We start from the raw sequence: 18,253 nt of genomic DNA, 5'->3' as shown, positions 1-18,253 counted from the left end.
GGTCACGCAGATACAGATACGCGGGTGACACACCAAAGTTGACGATAAAACAGGCCTCTCACTCTAAATTTGGACTCCTTATTAAGGAATTAAGGAGATTTTAGCCCAAAAATAAGGAGAAATAAGGAAATTGTTAGTTGAAATTAAGGAAAAATGAGGAGAAATTTTTCGATAAAAATCGAAATTATTCCAAGATACAGCAATTAACATCGGAAGTCCGCCTCAACTTTAAAATAAAACGCATTATTGTTTATTTTGACGTATCGTTTTTGTAAAGTTGTATCGTAAAATTCACTTTTATCACGATGAAAATTTGAATATTTTGGGCGCGCTTAAGGCTTGAATTAGATTCTTAGCAAAGCTTAGCTTTACCAATTATTATCACTGTAAGTGCGCTTCAAAATTCAAAATAAAACGCATCACTGTTTATTTTGACGTACCTACCGTTTTTGTAGGGTGGCAGTTTTCAATCAGTTTTCGATGCGACATAATTTTTGAAATTTTAGACGTGCTTACGGCGTGAATTCTTACTTGACCCCACCCTCAAATTTAAAAAATTGCTGGCTTAGATTTTGATCTCGTTACCTGCAAAAGCGGTTGTTTGTTATTACGTTCGAATTTCGAAAAAATAACAAATTAGTGAAAGTATAAAAGTATAAATTTGAAAGAAGTATTGTTTGTATCAAGGACGCATGTCTGAGACAATGTTGAGGGAGATGTACATGTTAAATCAAATAGTCCTACTCGAGACTCTCGAGCCGAGAGGCGGCGTGGAACCACAAAAATATATGTTAAACCGGTCATTATTTATCCAACGATTGGCCGTTGACATCTGAAGTTTAAATGCTCAAATCTATCGAAAAATGAGAAAAATTCGATTTTGGTGCTGACCACCCTGTATTTTTAGCGAATTGACTTGTATGGAGAGTTTTGTGCAGAATACAATACTCTGACGAATTGCCGAAGAAACCATAATTTAATTTGTACTACTTTCCGCTAGGCGATGTCAAATATGTGAAAAACACAATTTTCATACCTAGAACCCGAAAAGTGCGACTTCGTTGCACTTTTTCTCCGTCCAATATGAAAAATACTATTCGTACCACGGACTAAAAGTCCTTTTTAGCGTAATCGATTCCAGACCTCGCCTTCGGCTCTGCCGGGAAACTTCTCACACGTTAAAAAAGACTTTTAGTCCTAGGTACGAAATGTATTATTTTGATATTAGGATGCCCATAGCCCGAGAATGACCAAAAATCAAGCATATCACCCAAACTATTCTTTATCAGTGACCTATTTGCCATCGATTCCAGCAATAACATTTTGTCGACCTACCCGTTCCCACGCCTTGTTCCACAGCGAGTATACTATTAGAGTTCTTTGTGTTAAATAAATATAAAAAATTGTTATTTTTGCCGCGCAGCGAATTTTTTTTTTCCTAATTTTGATTTCCGTCGATGAAATTTGCGAAAAATAAGGAAAATAAGGATTTTTTAATAAAATAAGGAGGAATAAGGAGGTATTTATAAAAATAAGGAAAAATAAAGAAATAAGGAGGTGTGAGAGGCCTGCGATAAAATTGCAGACTATATACAAAAATTCACCTCCTGTGACGACGATTCTTGTCGCCCAAACTTTATAGCCTTGAAATTGACAGCTTATTTGAAGATACCGCTATTTGACATTGATCTATTGAATTCGACCAGTTCCTTCCATTTGCATAAATTTTCATACAAATAATTTTCCATGTAAAACTCGTGAAACAGATTCCATTTCACGTTTCACGGTCAAAAAATGGAGGTTTTTGAAAAGGTAACCACAAGGTTATTACAAAAATGAAAAGAGGGCTCACCAAGTAGTTCAGGTATCAATTGACTCCAATCAGATCCTTCATTAAAACTTTATTTCCATAGAGGAATATCGTGGATAAAGAATGAAATTAAAATTCTTTACGGAATTAACATCAATCTTTTGCTTTCAAATCTGGCCGGAAGAAGAGGCCATACGGGCCAGACCATGTGCTAGAAATCTTACAATTGTTCTCCTAATAAATTTAGTGTTCTCCCTTACAAATTGACATAAATTTGGTCCCCAATTTTTGTGTTAGCCCAAATTTAGTGCCGAAACATAGAAAGTGTTCTCCTAAAAAATTGCAAAATTCAAAATCTGACCCATGGGCCAGACTCTTGATGCACAAGCAGTAGTTGCATTTTTTATTCTAAAATTTTGACCAAAAAACCAATTTACAAAGTTTCCTGATCTTTTTGTAACAATCAAAATTTCCTGAGACCAAATGCATGAAGAAGTAATTTCTTTTATCGCATACGAGGTGTGATTTCCCGAAAAAATTATTCACCTAGGATATATAAACAAACATTATACTTCTGTAAATTGTCAAAGAGTCATTCGCATATCTGGTTGTCTCGTTTTCGCTTATGCGATAAAAAAGAATATGCACGTATGACAAGCCGTCTCGGCAAGCCTCGACCGCTTTGTCATACGTGCATAATATTTATTATCTACCAGTTATCAGTGAAAAAGTGCTATTATTTCGCCGTCGGTAGATAAAATAGCGTATTCACCTCTCTCCAAATGTTTATTTAGACACTTGGGGTTATAACATTCGCCTTCGGCTCATGCAATAACTCTCCAAGTGTCTAAATAAACATGTGGACAGAGGTGAATAATCTACTATTATCTGTCTAGAACGATAATCTCGAGCTTATCCCTCTAGGGAGTTTTTGTTTATCTCGATATATCTGTTCTCGACAGATAAAATATGATATGCACCTATTGCCAGACTGTTATTTTGACGTGTAGGCATTATGACCCACGCCTTCGGCTAGGTCAATAATGTCCTACACGTCAAAATACCAATCTTGGCAACAGGTGCATAATATATATTATCACATACGTGCGGTGTTCGGATGTCAAAATTACTTAACTAGAAGAATAATTCAAAAATTACACTTCAGGTCTATGTTGTTGTCTCGTTTTCGCTTATGTAATAAAATAGAGTACACACTTGTCACTATCAGTCTCGGAAAGCCTCGACTTCTTCGTGACAAGTGTGTAATATATATTTGCTCGAAGTGAACACACTCAAACCATTAACTGAACAACATAACAAAAACACAGAAAGTGCTTATGTCAAAAGTGTCAAAAATAATAGTCCATGGACCCCACCAAACTCATCTGATCAAGAGGTGTATATAGCACATCAAGAATCATTTTTTATCGTAGACTATAATGTGTATTTACTAATTAAAACGGTACGCAAACTTTGGAAAAAAGTTAAGATGTCTGTAAATTTAGAAAAAAATAAGGCTGCAATAGTGGGTGCATGGAAGGATGTGCTTGATGATAAAACACCAACAGATTGGTGAGTGAATTGCAAAGGATTTTTTTTTTCTAAATTTATACTAAAGTTTCATCTAATAAAACGCAGGGCGCTATTTAGCTATGAAGCCCAGAGTAACGATCTTAAAGTTGTGTCGACCGGTGATGGTGGGCTAAACGAATTGAGTGAGGATTTGAATTCGGGCAAAATAATGTACGCATTTGTACGAGTGCACGATACGAAAACAAGTCTTACCAAATTTCTTCTTATCAATTGGCAGGTGAGAATCGAATTTAGTAATTTTTCGCTTTATTTTAATGAAACATAGCTCACGACTTCCATCATACAAGATAAGATATCAATAGTGGGAACCGCTGCGTTGTTTACATACGCTCACTCAAAAGATATCAATGGAATTACTCATTTATTTATGTCGAAATGAATGTTATATGTGCCGTGTATGTTACGTTCGGTATATAGTAATATTATGGGTGGATAAACTTTGCAATGAATGGAGAATAAAACCTTTCACGATGTTGATTTTACAATATTCATTAAAAATTTAGGGTGAAGGTGCGCCAACTTATCGTAAAGGAACATGTGCAAATCATATTCGTGATATTTCAAAATTATTGACTGGAGCCCATTTAACCATAAATGCACGCAATGAGGACGATGTTGAGACTGACCTAATCATGCAAAAATTGAGTTCCGTTGGGTCGGCATATAGCTTCAAGGAACCGAGAATGGTTCAAGAAGGTTTCTAGATAATTTTTTACCGAAAATCGATAGCCGACATTAACTTCTTTATTCGAAAAGAAAATCGTGGACCCGTGGGAACAAACTACTCGAAGGTGATTCCAGCCAAAGAAATTAACTTCAGAGATCGTGATAGTTTTTGGAAGAAGGAAGAAGAGGAGGAACGTAGACGTGTTGAGGTAGAGAAAGAACTTCGTCAAAAAGAACTGCAGAAAGTGGAACAGGTTTGTTGTCACAAAGTTTGTGTGTGTATATCCGCTCGCGCTGATTGTAAATTACAATTTAATACAGGAAAGACGAGCTCGAGAAGAAAAAGAACACATCGAACGGGAACGTAAAATTGCAATTAATGACTTGAAATCGCCAACAAATAATGACGTCGTGACCCCAATAAAGAGGTATGTGATTTTCTATAATAAGCTTAACCGTTCAATTCATTGCCGATTTATTGTTAATTTGTCGATGTTGAAATTAATATTGTTGTGAGAGAAAAAAAAGCTAATGCACAGACAATGGAGCAAAAGAAATTCCGTTGTTCAGCACTGGTTTCATTTCTATTCACAAATTTTGCATGGATTTGGTGACTTGAAGTTGCATGTCGGTTGTTTGTCGGATATTTATGGTTCATTCTATTGTTGATTGAGCTTGGTTTTTAGACGAGATATGCTATCACTAGTGAACAATCGTTTTAGTTCTCCACAACCTCTCAGTCCACAACAACTAAGCCCCGTCAGAACAATGACTCAAGCAGAAGAAATGCGTCAACAACGCAATTTAGAAGCCCGCGAGCTGATTGGCTCCAGAGTTGGAACGGCAAAGGCAATATTTTCACAAAATTCCGCTAGCGGCCAAATGCAGACCACCAACAAGGTAGCACCGATCAAACCAATACGTAACACAATTCAGCAACGTTTTGCACCGTCGAACACTGATTCCGGAAGTGAGAAGAATGACGAAAGCATTGAAAATACACCGAGTGCGAATGTAACCGAGAAAATCGCTCATGTCGCCGAGGAAGTGGTTCTGAATGCAGACAATGTACAAACATTCCAAAATGTTATAAACAACGGAAAGACAGACCGGCAAATCGAGGAAACCGTTGAAGCCAAGCCGGTGATCAACGACGAACAGTCGGCCGAACAATACGATGATGGCGATCAATTTTCGACGATAAAACGGTCACCGTATACGAAAACCAATAGTAACAACAGTCAAGTGTCAACACCGGTAGAAACTGAGCCCCCACAACAATTTAAGCAGCAAAATGTTAGTGAATTGAATCAAAGTGGTAAGTCAACTGTGGTTCTGCTGTTTAGTAACAGATAACAGATAACATTGGTTTTGAAAATTTACAGATATTGTGACTGAAGAGGACATAATTTATCAAGATGTTATGAGCGATGGCGGTCTGAAGGCTCGAGCACTTTATGATTATCAAGCAGGTAAGAATCAAATCCATTCTTGCAGGGGCGGATCCAGAAAATCTTCTGACCTTGGGCACAAAAAACATAAAATTTTAATTTTTCATGACGACCGCTCTTATGTGGATCCTCGTCGAAGAAAATATCAAGCGAAGATCTCTCAAAAATAGAATTTTCGATGTACACTACGCGCCGTGTCCATTTTTACTAAAGAATTCTCTTCTTTCATTTAGCTGATGATTCCGAAATAACGTTCGATCCTGGTGATGTTATAACGCATATTGATCAAATTGATGAGGGCTGGTGGCAAGGACTCGGACCAGACGGTTCCTACGGCCTGTTCCCGGCTAATTATGTAGAATTGATACCATAAGAGAGAAAAAGTTTTTGGTTTTTAAATTGAGGGTACCGTTCGTCGTTAACATTGGTGCGAATATTTTATTTAAAATCATTTTTTTATCAACTTTTTTTAGGTTTTCATTTTTTAATTTTTTATAACAAAAACTACTTTTATTTGTCATTTTATTTACAACGCATCAGGTATAAAAAAAAACAAACAAACAAAGGCTGCATAGCAGCATCCGCAACTTTATAAATGTGTCAAATGATTATTAATTGAATGCACAAAAAAATGAACATAATTTTAATTACATTCCTTTATCGTGTCATGGATAAGAAAAAGATTTTTAATGCAAACTCGTTGTTATTTATCACATTATTATTACGTCATTAGAGCACCTTTTCTCGATCAAATTGATTCCGAAACGTATTTAATGTTCTGCCAATTTTCAATTCTCCTTTAACGACAATGAGAACAATTCACTGGAACAATTTTAGAAATTTTCACGGATTAACATTTTCTAATTTATTGATGCAATGTTTAACAAAAGTTTACTTGCCTTTTAGAAGCGGCTAGTCACCGACAACCAAAATCTATCGTAAATGTTAAAACAGATGAAGTAAAAGATTTAATGATGATGTGCCGTTTGTAAAAGGGTAAATTGAGAAATTGACTGTGTTTGCATATTTATTGTAACATTTTCTACAAATTGTCAGACCTCAATCCTTTAGTGTAAAATATTTAAATGTTTCCCGAAGCGGTCTATGAAACCCAGTTGTATCAATTTATCATAAATGAATTGGGTGCGTGACTAGAATTTTTTTTTGTTCCGTTTTTGTCAACTATCTCGAAATTCTTTGCCAGAGTATGATGTTACTTGATATATTAGAAAAGGTAATTAGGAGGAGTGCAGTTCATTTAAAAATATAAAATTATATATTTATATGTCATTTATAGTCATTATGTCAAGTAATTACCATGTATAATCAATGTTACACAAGAGTGTTGGAAGAATTATGTCACAATACATTTATGCTGTCCCAGTTACGTCTGTCGTAATTGTGAATTAATTACAAAAATTTGATTATCAATAGGTACACGTTGCCTCACATTATAAACAAATTAATTATGAAAATTGTTGGAAATGAATTGTTGTTTCGAGAAATTTTCTGAAATTCTTCTCGTACAATCTGTAAATGAATTGTGATGGTTCATTGGCCTAAAAGAAATTTAGAAAATTCTGTAAGATCGTATAACTACAAGAAACCAGCATAAACTGAATTATTTGACGATAGTATTAATGTTCAAACAACAGGACAATACACAAGAAAAATGAGAATAATGAAAAACTTTGTTGAATTTAAGTTTGTAGTTGAAATTTAAATTAATTTTAGAAAGTTTCTTTTTGTTTAAAAAAAAATTGTCTAGTAATCAACTCATCTTAGGTTTGTAGAATTCATGTCAGGAAGTATATTTGGATAACAAATTTGCTGTTAATTTAGTTACTGTCGCAAACGTATATGTATTATAAAAGATCAAAATCATGTTTTTTGTACACACCCATTTACAGTATTTAATAAATCGCAATAACAGTCACAAGCGTTTCATATTTGAAATTTCTACGATAATTTTCCGCTTGAAGAAAATTCAGGTCCTCGGCATAATTTTGAAAAACAATTTTTACTAAGAACAACAATATGAAATTTCTAGTTTTCAATGGAATTCTATTCTAATCGTAATGACTGATATTGCTTTCTGACTCGATCCATCAACACGGAAATCACATAATTTAATCAGCGTATACATGTATCAATGAGAGGAATTCTTCTGAAAAACAGGAGACCGAAATCGGACGCATTTTTTATTGGACTTTTTTATAAGTGCCGTGAGAGGTATTTGACCCCAGAAGCCAAAAGAAGTCTTTCAAAAAAATTCTTCGAAGCTTGTGTGGCTGGTAAGAGGTCATCAAAAACCGAAAACTTGCACTTTTCTTACAAAAATTTCTCCAGTTACACGAGCCGTACAGGGGATTGTGGGTTGTCATTAGAAAGGTAATTGCATGTACTTCCGGGGCAAATAGGGTCTTATTGGGTTTAAAATTCATCCACACTGAGATATGTAGAGTTGAAGTTTTCAACCGAAAAAAGACTGAAAACTTACATTTTTCTTACAGAAATTTCTTGAGGTACACTAAACGTACATAGTCGAGTATGGTGTCATTAGAAAGGTAATTGCATGTACTTTCAGGGCATATAGGGTCTTATTGGGGTTTGGAACAGATCACTTTTATCTGATCTGAAGCTGAAAAAATGATTTCTGAAATTTTCAGATTCAGTTCAAATTGAATTAATATTTATCTGATCTGAATCTAAAAATTTCAGCCTAAATCTGAATTCAAACTGAAATCTGAAGATCTGAATTTTTGCAATCTGATCTGAAATATTTCAGATTGATCTGAAAATTTCAGAAATTTTCTGAAATTTTCATACAAATATTTCAGATAAACAGATTAAATTATTTTTTACCTGAACTGAATCTGAAATTAAGCGATCTGAAATTTCAGATTCAGATCAGATTCAATTTAAGAGTAATCTGATCTGAATCTGAAAATTTCAGATCGCATTTTTCAGATTCAGTTCAGATCTGATCTGAAAATTTTTCTCTCTCCATTTTCTCAAAATTAGTGAGAACATTATATACATTGTACAAACTGAGATATTTGTGCCGAAATATCTAAGAAAACAATAAATTATATATACAAAACGCTCTACTAGATAATAGAAACGGTTTAACACCGTTCGACGCAGAAGCTAGTTTAATGCAGAACATCCATCCGCATGGTCAAAAATCGGGTCATCACCTATCGTCCCAATTGACGGTACACGATCATTAGGACTAATATATCCACCCAAGTCCACCGCTGCATGAAACTAAAAACGATCAACGATTCAAAATTGAAGATGCATTTCGGTCAATATTAAATGAAATAGATTTCTCGCAAATTTCTCGAAAACGACAGTTTAAAATACCAAAAATAAAATTAACGAAATTTAGTGGCTAGATTCATGAAGATGAAGAACTATATGCCACAGATAAATTCAAATATCCCATATTAGCTCTCATGAAGTCGACGTTAATAACTATTTGAGCTCGAAATATAGATTTTCGCTATAAGAAGGTTTGAGCTTTGTCGTTGCCCAAAGTGATGAAACCTCAGGATACTCTATGGCCGTAAGCACACAAGTGATTTTGCGTTGATGGAATCGACAATTATGATGCTTTTTCTATTGTTTAGCCTGTGGTGAATATCGAATTACAATGGAAAACGCTGCACAACTGTCGATCCCATCAATGCAAAATTTCTCGTGTGTTTTCCGCCTATCGGAAATAAAATTACAAACATCAACAAGAAGTCACACTTTGCATACCTATGTTCGAAAAATGTGGAGATATTGAAAATTAATTAGCCTGGCCTGGTTTTCCACTAAAACTTTTTTTTAATAATAAAAGCAAATGGGCTACTTTCAATTTAAGAGTCTCAAAGCAATTTCAGAATCTTTCATGTTCTATCTAGGTCATCAATTTCTCATCTTTCCAACATCCCAATTCAGTTCATTTATTCACAAAAACTTTTAAAAAGTCACCGTGACTTTTCACTAAAGAAAACCGCAAACCATGTTTGGGTTTTTCATTCGGCATTTCGGAAAGGCAATTTCCTCTATCTGTCTGTATACAAAATTTCCTTCCTTTCATTTGTATTTTCGTTTCAATTCAACCATTTCAAGGTCTAACGTAAGTATAGTAAAAAAAATCCCCGCTTTTATAGTAATAATGCAATCGCTTCGTATGTTTCTGTGTCAAATTTCCACATAAATTATAGTTAAAGAAAACGTGACACACACGACATATACACAACATAGATACATTTTATGGAAATGCCGTGTATACTTATGGAGATATAATCGTAGGACGGTCTCTCAGGATATTTTTTGGCAACCGTGTAATTACTGTGGACGTTTGTGAAGCCAAATTAACACTTGAAAGAGAATGTTAAAGTTTTCACTGTTTTCTGTAGGAAAATTGGGGTAACCATGAAAATCACCTATTAAAGTTTGGTCAATAAATCACTTTACCGAATATTTGAATTGAGGTTACAAAATAAGTTCAAATCATTGTGATGGAATTTGGTGCAAGCTGGGGGAATGCGTACAATACGAATTAAAAATGAAAATTAAAAATGTGTTAAGTTAGTGAAATAGTCGTAAGAGATCTAAAACAAAATGGGAAATACGGAAAGTAATGTTACCAGCGGAGTGAAGAAACAGGCTGGAGTCTCCACACAATCACTGTACAAATTGGTGAATTTAAAAGGTGGTGGTTTATTAGTGGATATGATGAAAAGAGCTTGCCAGAGTAAACAGTTTGCGGAAATTGATCATGCAATTAAAACTAAGGTTTAATTAATTAATGAATAACTATCTACACTATTCAATTCACTGTACGAACATTTAAGGTTGAGCCATTTCTTTACAACAAAGGTGCTGGACGGTACATACCGATTTCGAAAATTGTTTTAATCAGAAACATCGATCGAGCTAGACATAAACAATTACCGGAAATTCGTTGCTTGGAAAATCCTGACGAAGAGTTCGACATTGAGCAACACCTACCAGTGGTAACGGAAATCGAATATTTAACAAATCCGAAAGGATATCGGGAAGTTTGTTGGGATTTAAAGGTTTTGGATTTCTACCATGCAAAGAGGTTTTAAACTAGATTTACAATAATGCAGGAACGAGGTGCTGTTGGAGAGTCCATTCTTCATTTGTGCTTGCTAAATGCAACATCTCTTCATGCGGATTTAGCTAAAAGACTGCTCAGATTCTATCCGAAACTTATCAACGACATTTACATGAGTGACGAATATTATGGCGAGAATACGCTACACATAGCTATCGTGAATGAGGATCCTGCTATGGTAAAATATTTGCTTGATGCTGGTGCAGATGTGAATGAGAGGTGTTTCGGAGCATTCATGAGTCCGGAGGACCAAAAACCGTCACGAAGGTACGAATTCTCAATGATTCTAACCAATCCACTTGAAACTGTTCCTATTTCATCCGAAGTGATTCGCAAGAACATGAATGGGTTGACGTAAATGCCAATACGACATACGACGGTTACGTCTACTGGGGAGAATATCCACTCAGTTTTGCTGCTTGTTTAGGTCAAGAGGAATGTTACCGATTAGTGTTGGCCAAAGGTGCCGATCCGGATGCACAAGACACGAATGGAAATACTGTCTTACACATGTTGGTTATTTATGAGAAAAACGAAACGTTTGATATGGCTTACGAGGTGGGATCGTCTTTGGGTATTCGAAACGTTCAAAATATGACGCCACTTACACTAGCAGCTAGACTCGGGCGAGTCGATATGTTTTTTCATATAATGAATATTGAACGAGAGATTTACTGGCAACTGGGCAGCATCACTTGTGCGGCTTATCCGCTATCACAAATAGATACCATCGACATTGAGACGGGAAATATAAGCAAGGATTCTGCATTGAATTTGGTTGTATTCGGTGATAAATACGAGCATTTGGAGCTTATGGATGGAGTCCTATTGGGTAAGAGCTTTTTTATATTTTGATTACAGTCGACGTTAGTGAAATTTAGGCATGATTTTGCTTCAGCTGTTTTTCAGCTGATCAACTCATGCAAACAAAACTGCTCATACGTCCTTATACGGGTAAGTGGATCAGCTGAAAAACAGCTGAAGGTAATTTATGCCTAAGTTTCACTTACGTCAACTGTTTTAATTTAATTCGTCTAACTGGCTGAATAACATTATAATTCAAATGCGGTTTCTGGACGCCTCATTAACGTAACCGATTGCACATTCTAGATTTATTGAAGACAAAGTGGAATACGTTTGTGAAATCACGTTTTTATCGACAGTTTTATTTATTCGCAACGTACTTCTTTGTCTCGTTGGTATGTTTTGTGTTGCGACCCGGTCCTGATATGGAAGATGACGATGATGATACCGAAGGGGGGAAGTCTAACAAAAGTAGGATTGCTATTGACAATGTAATGGGAAGGATAATCGATCTGAATGGAAAAAATGCAACTATCGTTGATGGACAGGCAATTAATGCGACACTGGAGCCATTCATTAGGGATTACGGTGGGAGCACTGGAAAAGTTGTAGAATGAAGACCTTCTCATTTTCTTCCTTTTTCAGGAAACCCATTCTGGTTTAATTCGACTGATTATGTGGAAGAACATGATGGACCGAATTGGTGGAGTGCTTATTCACAATGCCCGTTGCTTAATGTTGAGACATCCACTAATCAGGTGAACGTTCATTTCAAATAATTTCTTAAAATTGTCCTCAACCCTACTTTTAGATACGATTAGTGGCAGAAGTCATACTTCTCTGTGGTGCAATGCTCTATATTTTGGCAGCGTTACGAGAGAGTAAATTTCTTGGTTACCATATGTTCATAGAAAATTTGGTGGGTCAATTTAGATTACATTTTGTTTGCGATTGGGCGACATGATAGTTAAATTATTTCAGATGACTGCGCCTTCAAGAGTCATGTTTCTATTTTCCTGTTGTTTAATGATGATCGTTCCGTTTCTCCGAATAGCATGTTTAACAGAACTAGACGATCATGTATCGGTTGTGAGTTTATCAACTTTTTGATTAGAAAATCAGTCGTTATAAGAAATCTGGATTCTCATACAGGTTATTATGCTTACCACTGCCCCGTACTTTTTGTTTTTCTGCAGGTAATGTGAATTTGTAAATCAAAGTCCGATACACATGCACTAAATTCCCTATTTCCTTTTACAGAGGATTTAAAACCGTTGGTCCTTTCGTTGTGATGATTTATCGCATGGTAATGGGAGATTTAATTCGTTTTGTCTCCATTTATCTCGTGTTTGTAATGGGATTCGCACAGTCATACTTCATCATATTCCTATCATTTGACAATCCCGCCACTCCTGAAGGCATCGATGATTCGGAAACGAATCCAGTGCCTTCGGCGATGGAGAGCATTGTGGCCATGTTTTTAATGTCGTTAACCAATTTCGGTGATTACTATGGAGCTATGGAGCGGACGAATCATGAAATGGAAGGGAAAATTTTGTTTGTCATTTTCATGGTAATCGTAGCGGTTTTACTGGGTAGGTTCAATGTGTACTTTTAAGTTGACGGAAAAGTCATCCAAATAATCTCAAACAGTGAACATGTTGATCGCTATGATGGGAAATACGTACCAGAAAATCGCTGAAACACGAAACGAATGGCAGAGACAGTGGGCTAGAATTGTGCTAGTAGTAGAACGAGGTGTAGCTCCAGCCGAAAGATTACGAAATCTGAAATCGTACAGTCAGCCCATGTCGGATGGAAGACGTGCCTTAGTGCTTAGGCTGAATATGAGTGTTTGTGGTAACAAGTTGAGGATATGAATCCTCGTTTTAATTGTCTCGTATTTAGGATGCTGACAAGGAAGAGATGAAGGAAATATTGGAGATGAAACGGGTTCACGATAGATTGAAAAAGAAACGGACGGTGGAAAGAGAGCTGAGGGAAAAGGAGAAAAAGGCTCTGCGAGATAAAATCTTAGGACGAGAACCTACCCTTGACGAAGACGATATTGCGAAAACTGTTCTCATGTAACGAGATATTTCCTTTTTTGAATAAATCTTTTTCTTCATTACAAACGAACAATATTTTCAACTCGAATCTTCGACATTATTCATATAGCAATATCATCGACTTCCATTTTTGCTCAAGTCCAAGCAGTAAACAAACAATAGAAAAATAATCAAAACACCAAACTCCTACGCGAGAATTTCTCTTGTAAAAAATCCATCACGAGCAGAGCATCTATTTTTTTGTCCATATTAAGTGTTGAATGACGTTGAAGCATATAAACCAGTTATTTTGCTTTAGAAAATTGTGTAGTACAAATAAAACCTGTCTCTTTTCGGTTATTGTAGTTTGAATGGAACAGTCAAGAATATGATGAATCACACGAGACCAAATAAATTTTACAAATTTGATGTATCGATTTTATAGACATCGTATACATTTGTGAAAGAACATTTGATACTCATTCATAAAATTTGACAAATAGAGTAAAAAATGTTACATTCCGGCTGATCGAATATCGTTCCAGAATTCACCGTTCATAAATTACGTAACGAAAAATTGGTATTTCTTAAGACTAAAACCTGACTTTCTCTATATAACTGTAAAAATAGTACATTTTTTTGTTGAGGCCTGTGGGAAGGTTTTTTTTCGAGTCGAAGGCGAGGAATGCATCCCACACGACTTAACAAAAAAATTCGCCGCAAAACAGTCTTGCGACCAGAAAATGTGAACAACCGGTTTTGAGCAAGACTGTAATGACGCATTTTCTGGCCGCAAGACAATAAAATTACTTCGTGCTTAGGAGTTAAACGTCTCATTTCTTACAATCGTGTGGCTATTGATCTCCCCTTAATTTTACTGTTTCCTGTTGTAGAAGCAAAAATAGCGACATTTCAAATATTGATCTGTAAAATTCTTAGAAGGCAGCCACCAAGAAAACTCGAACATTTTCAAAAAACTTCAACTGTCGCTAAAACTCGGAACAGTTCAGTTATCCCTGAATCTGAAGCTGAAATTCACGTTGACCTGAAAATATCTGAGTCCGAACTGAATCAGAACAGTTTTCAGGTGTACCTGAAAAAATCACAGATATTCCTGAAATCTAACGTGATTTGCCCGCATTTTTATTGATCTTCAGGGAAATTTCAATTGTCGAATTTAGACATTACACAGATTCTGCACATGTTCTGTCCGTTATAACCGTCCGTATCAAGTGGTGATTCTAATGAAATCTAAATTTGAATGACACTGTTGTCTCTTACCTTTGTTGCGCATCTTTCTCCGAATCCGTCTCTGCGAAGCAATGATGTGTTGTATTTTCATTTTTCGATAAGATAACACACTTTTTGAAAGTTTTATTATTCAATTCAAATGTTATCGATTCTCTCAAATTCTATCGTCAGTCAACTTAAGATTGTAAAGACACGCGATCACATCTTCAATATTGGGAATAAAATAATTCGTTTAGAAAAAAAACTGAAAATATGGAGCTTCCACCAATGAAATTTGAAAATAACATAATCTACCGACCAGACCAGAACATTTTCAACGATGAGCCTTCACTGGGCCATTTAATCCGGAAAAGTCTAACGGAAGCTGGTGATACAGTAATGATAATTCATGGACTAACTGGAGAGCAATTGACAGCAAGACAACTTCTCACTAGAAGCGTTGATATATCGAAAGCTCTTCTTAAAGCTGGAATAAAACCGGGTGACACCGTATCGATTATAAGTGAAAATAGGTTCGAGTTCATATATATTTTCTTTGGATCGATTTTCATCAACTGTGCAGTAGCACCACTTAATCCCACATACAGTGTCACGGACCTTGAATATGCAATTAATTTGTCGAAGCCGAAATTTGTTTTTGCTAGCGATGCTACGATACAAAAAGTGGCTGCCGCTGTAAAGTCTTTGAGTTATGTAAGAAAAGTTATTTTGATTGGCGATGGACCTACTTCTGGGCATGTAACTACACTACGAGATTTTGTTAACCCAGATTTTATACTCAATGTTAAATTTGAGCCAGAGCGCGTTGATACATCAAAGGCAATTTGCCTGTTAGTATGCAGCAGCGGAACTACAGGAATGGCAAAGGTAAATACTATTTACTAAATAGATATGCCATGCTAAAATTATATAAAAAAGATCGAGTAAAGTTTTACTCGTTTCAAAGATGTGTTTTGAAGACCCTAATTGATAAAAGAAATCTTTTTAGGGAGTGCAGCTCAGTCAGGCCAATCTAATTGCCTCTATTCGACACTGGTTTGTGTCCAAGAAAACCGATCTTGATTATGATGTTGTCATACTCGGTCTTTTACCGCTATACCATATTTACGGCTGTGAAGTGTTGACATGTGCCATGGCTACCAATCCTGGAAGAATAATTTTACTGCAACAATTTGAAGAGAAATCTTTCCTTAGTAGTATTGAAAAATATCGCTGTAGCCATCTGTTCTTAGTGCCACCTTTAATGGTATTCCTTGCCAAGAATGAAAATGTTGACAAGTATGACTTTAGTGCGGTACGTACAATCCATAGCGGTGCAGCGCCTCTTTCGAAAGCAACAGAAGATGCAGTCAAGAAGCGTTTAAACATACCAAACTTGGAAATCAATCAAGGATATGGAATGTCGGAACTTACCAGCGGAGTACTGTCACAAAAAGAACTTATCAAACCTGGAAGTGTTGGGGATGTTAACGTAGGAGTCTATGTGAAAGTAATTGATGAAAAAGGCAATGCTCTTGGTCCTAGCCAAACAGGGGAACTGTGTTTTAAAGGAAATCGAGTAATGGTTGGGTATGTCGTCATATAATTTACAATTTACAACCTCAAGTGACTCAATTACATTTTGATTATTATAAAAGGTACGTGGGTGACAAAAAAGCTAACGCAATTATTGACAATGAAGGTTGGTTACACACGGGCGACATCGGCTATTACGATAATGATTTGCAGTTTTACATTGTCGATAGAATAAAGGAACTAATTAAATGGAAAGGTTTTCAAGTTGCTCCTGCCGGTTTGCATGCTAATAAGAATTATCATCGGTGTTCAAATTGTAATTTAAAAAATTTCGTAGAAATCGAGGCTAAACTATTAACTAATCCGAAGATTAGAGATTGTGGCGTTATTGGAAAACCAGATGAGGCGGCTGGTGAACTAGCAATGGCATTTGTGGTTCGAGCTGACGAAAATTTGACTGAAGGCGAGGTGTTAAGGTTTGCCAACGAAAATGCATCACCTGCTAAAAAGCTGCGTGGCGGTGTAGTTTTCGTCGACCAAATTCCGAAGAGTCCAGCCGGAAAAATTCTTAGACGTGAACTAAGAGATCTTCTGAAGAAATTGTCGTTAAAATCAAAGTTATAAATAAATTTACATTTTCAATGTTGAATCGCTAACCTGTTACGAACGGCTATCATCTGCTATCGATAATGTCTTGAGGAGTAAACGACAAGCTTTGACTAATGCGGTGTTATAAAGCAAAATGCATACTAAAAAATGAACTGAAAGATTTGATGTCAATCTCTTAAAAATAGAAGTAATAGATCCGATAGTAAAATTGCTGACATGTTTGCCGTCTGTGGAAGGTTAAGAGTATTTTTCCATTTTATTCTTCATGATCATGCTCACATTTTCGAAATCCACTTTATTAAACGGTTAATTCAAGTCGATTCACACTCGCAATGGCCTAGCTGTACATGATTTGAGATATATCAATACAAAACGCTGACAATCCGGTTGCCAATGTGTCTCTAAGAACTTGCGTGAAAACTGACTTTCTTTCATCGTACATTCGAGAATCGGGTAGAAGAAATAGAAGCTGGTCAAAGTTCTGTGGTCGGACTGTGGTCGGTAATGACTTTGTAATAGGTAAACAACAAATACTGACAAACTTTCGCTAATTTCATCTATCATCGACGAAGACACAATTTAGCAATGTGCTAATTAATGAAGTAAAAGATTTTGTAAAAGATACTTAGATCAAACCAAATGGAAGATTCGATAATTTTACTAGTGGTATGCTTGCCGTCTGTTCAAATTGTTTCGTTATTTCCCCTCAATTCACGTGATTCTATGTCTAGTATGTTTGAGAAGAACCCGAACTATTTGAATAATAATAGGAAATCAATTATGACTCTATTCTACGCTTGTAATTTTCTTGATAGTTCGACTAATTTTTTTAATTCAACACTAAACTACAGACGTTCGATAAAAGTTTTAGCGAGGCATGGGATTGGGATACCCTACTATGCAGTATAATATAAGTAGCTAACGAAAAACAATTTTTTTATAAATTTTTATCAAAGCTGAAATTTAAACACATTGTGGTGGCGATCATAGATTGCCTTTAAATTGTAATTAACAGAGTAACCTCCGAACTTAGTTATAAATACCCTGTACGACTGTGAAATAAATTCATTCCAGTTTTGGATATAGACGAGTGAACAACGCGTTTCTCTTCCTCCACAAATTGGTGACCCCGACTTTGAACGTTTCCTTGTAAACCTCGAGTCAGCAACAAATTGTTAAAAACTTTGATTTGATTTTTACAAATTCAATCAAACTTTTAACACATAAGTTTTTGTCTTACTGTCCAGATCAAATATCTGTGGAGACAAAAACCAAAAACCCTTCAAACCCAACTGTTGAGTTTACCACTTAATCATGGCTGAAGGTAATGATGCTGGTAATGACATTCCATTAGAAGAGGTAGATG

The 18,253-nt window shown here is 35.8% G+C and overlaps 3 protein-coding genes across 3 annotated transcripts; all 3 read left to right on the top strand.

The window, feature by feature from the left end:
• Nucleotides 1-3,096: 3,096 nt before the first annotated feature.
• LOC119071209 (drebrin-like protein) lies at nucleotides 3,097-7,456 on the top strand. Its single transcript, XM_037176004.1, has 8 exons — nucleotides 3,097-3,382; nucleotides 3,449-3,620; nucleotides 3,907-4,099; nucleotides 4,160-4,323; nucleotides 4,391-4,497; nucleotides 4,792-5,387; nucleotides 5,455-5,541; nucleotides 5,754-7,456. Exons 1-8 carry the CDS (start codon nucleotides 3,300-3,302, stop codon nucleotides 5,891-5,893), a joined length of 1,542 nt encoding a protein of 513 aa, XP_037031899.1. The 5' UTR covers nucleotides 3,097-3,299; the 3' UTR covers nucleotides 5,894-7,456.
• Nucleotides 7,457-10,007: 2,551 nt separating this feature from the next.
• LOC119071346 (transient receptor potential cation channel subfamily V member 5) lies at nucleotides 10,008-13,585 on the top strand. Its single transcript, XM_037176233.1, has 12 exons — nucleotides 10,008-10,314; nucleotides 10,374-10,598; nucleotides 10,653-10,927; nucleotides 10,987-11,492; nucleotides 11,771-12,052; nucleotides 12,110-12,222; nucleotides 12,276-12,383; nucleotides 12,446-12,553; nucleotides 12,617-12,660; nucleotides 12,725-13,059; nucleotides 13,118-13,317; nucleotides 13,373-13,585. Exons 1-12 carry the CDS (start codon nucleotides 10,141-10,143, stop codon nucleotides 13,553-13,555), a joined length of 2,553 nt encoding a protein of 850 aa, XP_037032128.1. The 5' UTR covers nucleotides 10,008-10,140; the 3' UTR covers nucleotides 13,556-13,585.
• A 1,341-nt stretch (nucleotides 13,586-14,926) lies between these two features.
• LOC119071197 (luciferin 4-monooxygenase-like) lies at nucleotides 14,927-16,910 on the top strand. Its single transcript, XM_037175983.1, has 4 exons — nucleotides 14,927-15,630; nucleotides 15,752-16,332; nucleotides 16,401-16,555; nucleotides 16,616-16,910. Exons 1-4 carry the CDS (start codon nucleotides 15,016-15,018, stop codon nucleotides 16,900-16,902), a joined length of 1,638 nt encoding a protein of 545 aa, XP_037031878.1. The 5' UTR covers nucleotides 14,927-15,015; the 3' UTR covers nucleotides 16,903-16,910.
• Nucleotides 16,911-18,253: the final 1,343 nt, after the last annotated feature.

Source organism: Bradysia coprophila (assembly GCF_014529535.1).
Source record: "Bradysia coprophila strain Holo2 chromosome IV unlocalized genomic scaffold, BU_Bcop_v1 contig_144, whole genome shotgun sequence".
NCBI classification, from domain to species: Eukaryota; Metazoa; Arthropoda; class Insecta; order Diptera; family Sciaridae; genus Bradysia; species Bradysia coprophila.
This window is presented reverse-complemented; position numbering and strand designations above follow the sequence as displayed.

Excerpts from the sequence above, each read along its gene's own strand:
- LOC119071209 (XM_037176004.1), top strand. The coding sequence starts at position 3,300 with ATGTCTGTAAATTTAGAAAAAAATAAGGCTGCAATAGTGGGTGCATGG. Across the intron at positions 4,100-4,159 it reads ACCGAGAATGGTTCAAGAAG|AAAATCGTGGACCCGTGGGA; the intron begins GTTTCTAGATAA and ends TTATTCGAAAAG. Across the intron at positions 5,542-5,753 it reads ACTTTATGATTATCAAGCAG|CTGATGATTCCGAAATAACG; the intron begins GTAAGAATCAAA and ends TCTTTCATTTAG.
- LOC119071346 (XM_037176233.1), top strand. The coding sequence starts at position 10,141 with ATGGGAAATACGGAAAGTAATGTTACCAGCGGAGTGAAGAAACAGGCT. Across the intron at positions 11,493-11,770 it reads TATGGATGGAGTCCTATTGG|ATTTATTGAAGACAAAGTGG; the intron begins GTAAGAGCTTTT and ends TGCACATTCTAG. Across the intron at positions 13,060-13,117 it reads AATCGTAGCGGTTTTACTGG|TGAACATGTTGATCGCTATG; the intron begins GTAGGTTCAATG and ends AATCTCAAACAG.
- LOC119071197 (XM_037175983.1), top strand. The coding sequence starts at position 15,016 with ATGGAGCTTCCACCAATGAAATTTGAAAATAACATAATCTACCGACCA. Across the intron at positions 15,631-15,751 it reads GAACTACAGGAATGGCAAAG|GGAGTGCAGCTCAGTCAGGC; the intron begins GTAAATACTATT and ends AAATCTTTTTAG. Across the intron at positions 16,556-16,615 it reads TTTTCAAGTTGCTCCTGCCG|AAATCGAGGCTAAACTATTA; the intron begins GTTTGCATGCTA and ends AAAATTTCGTAG.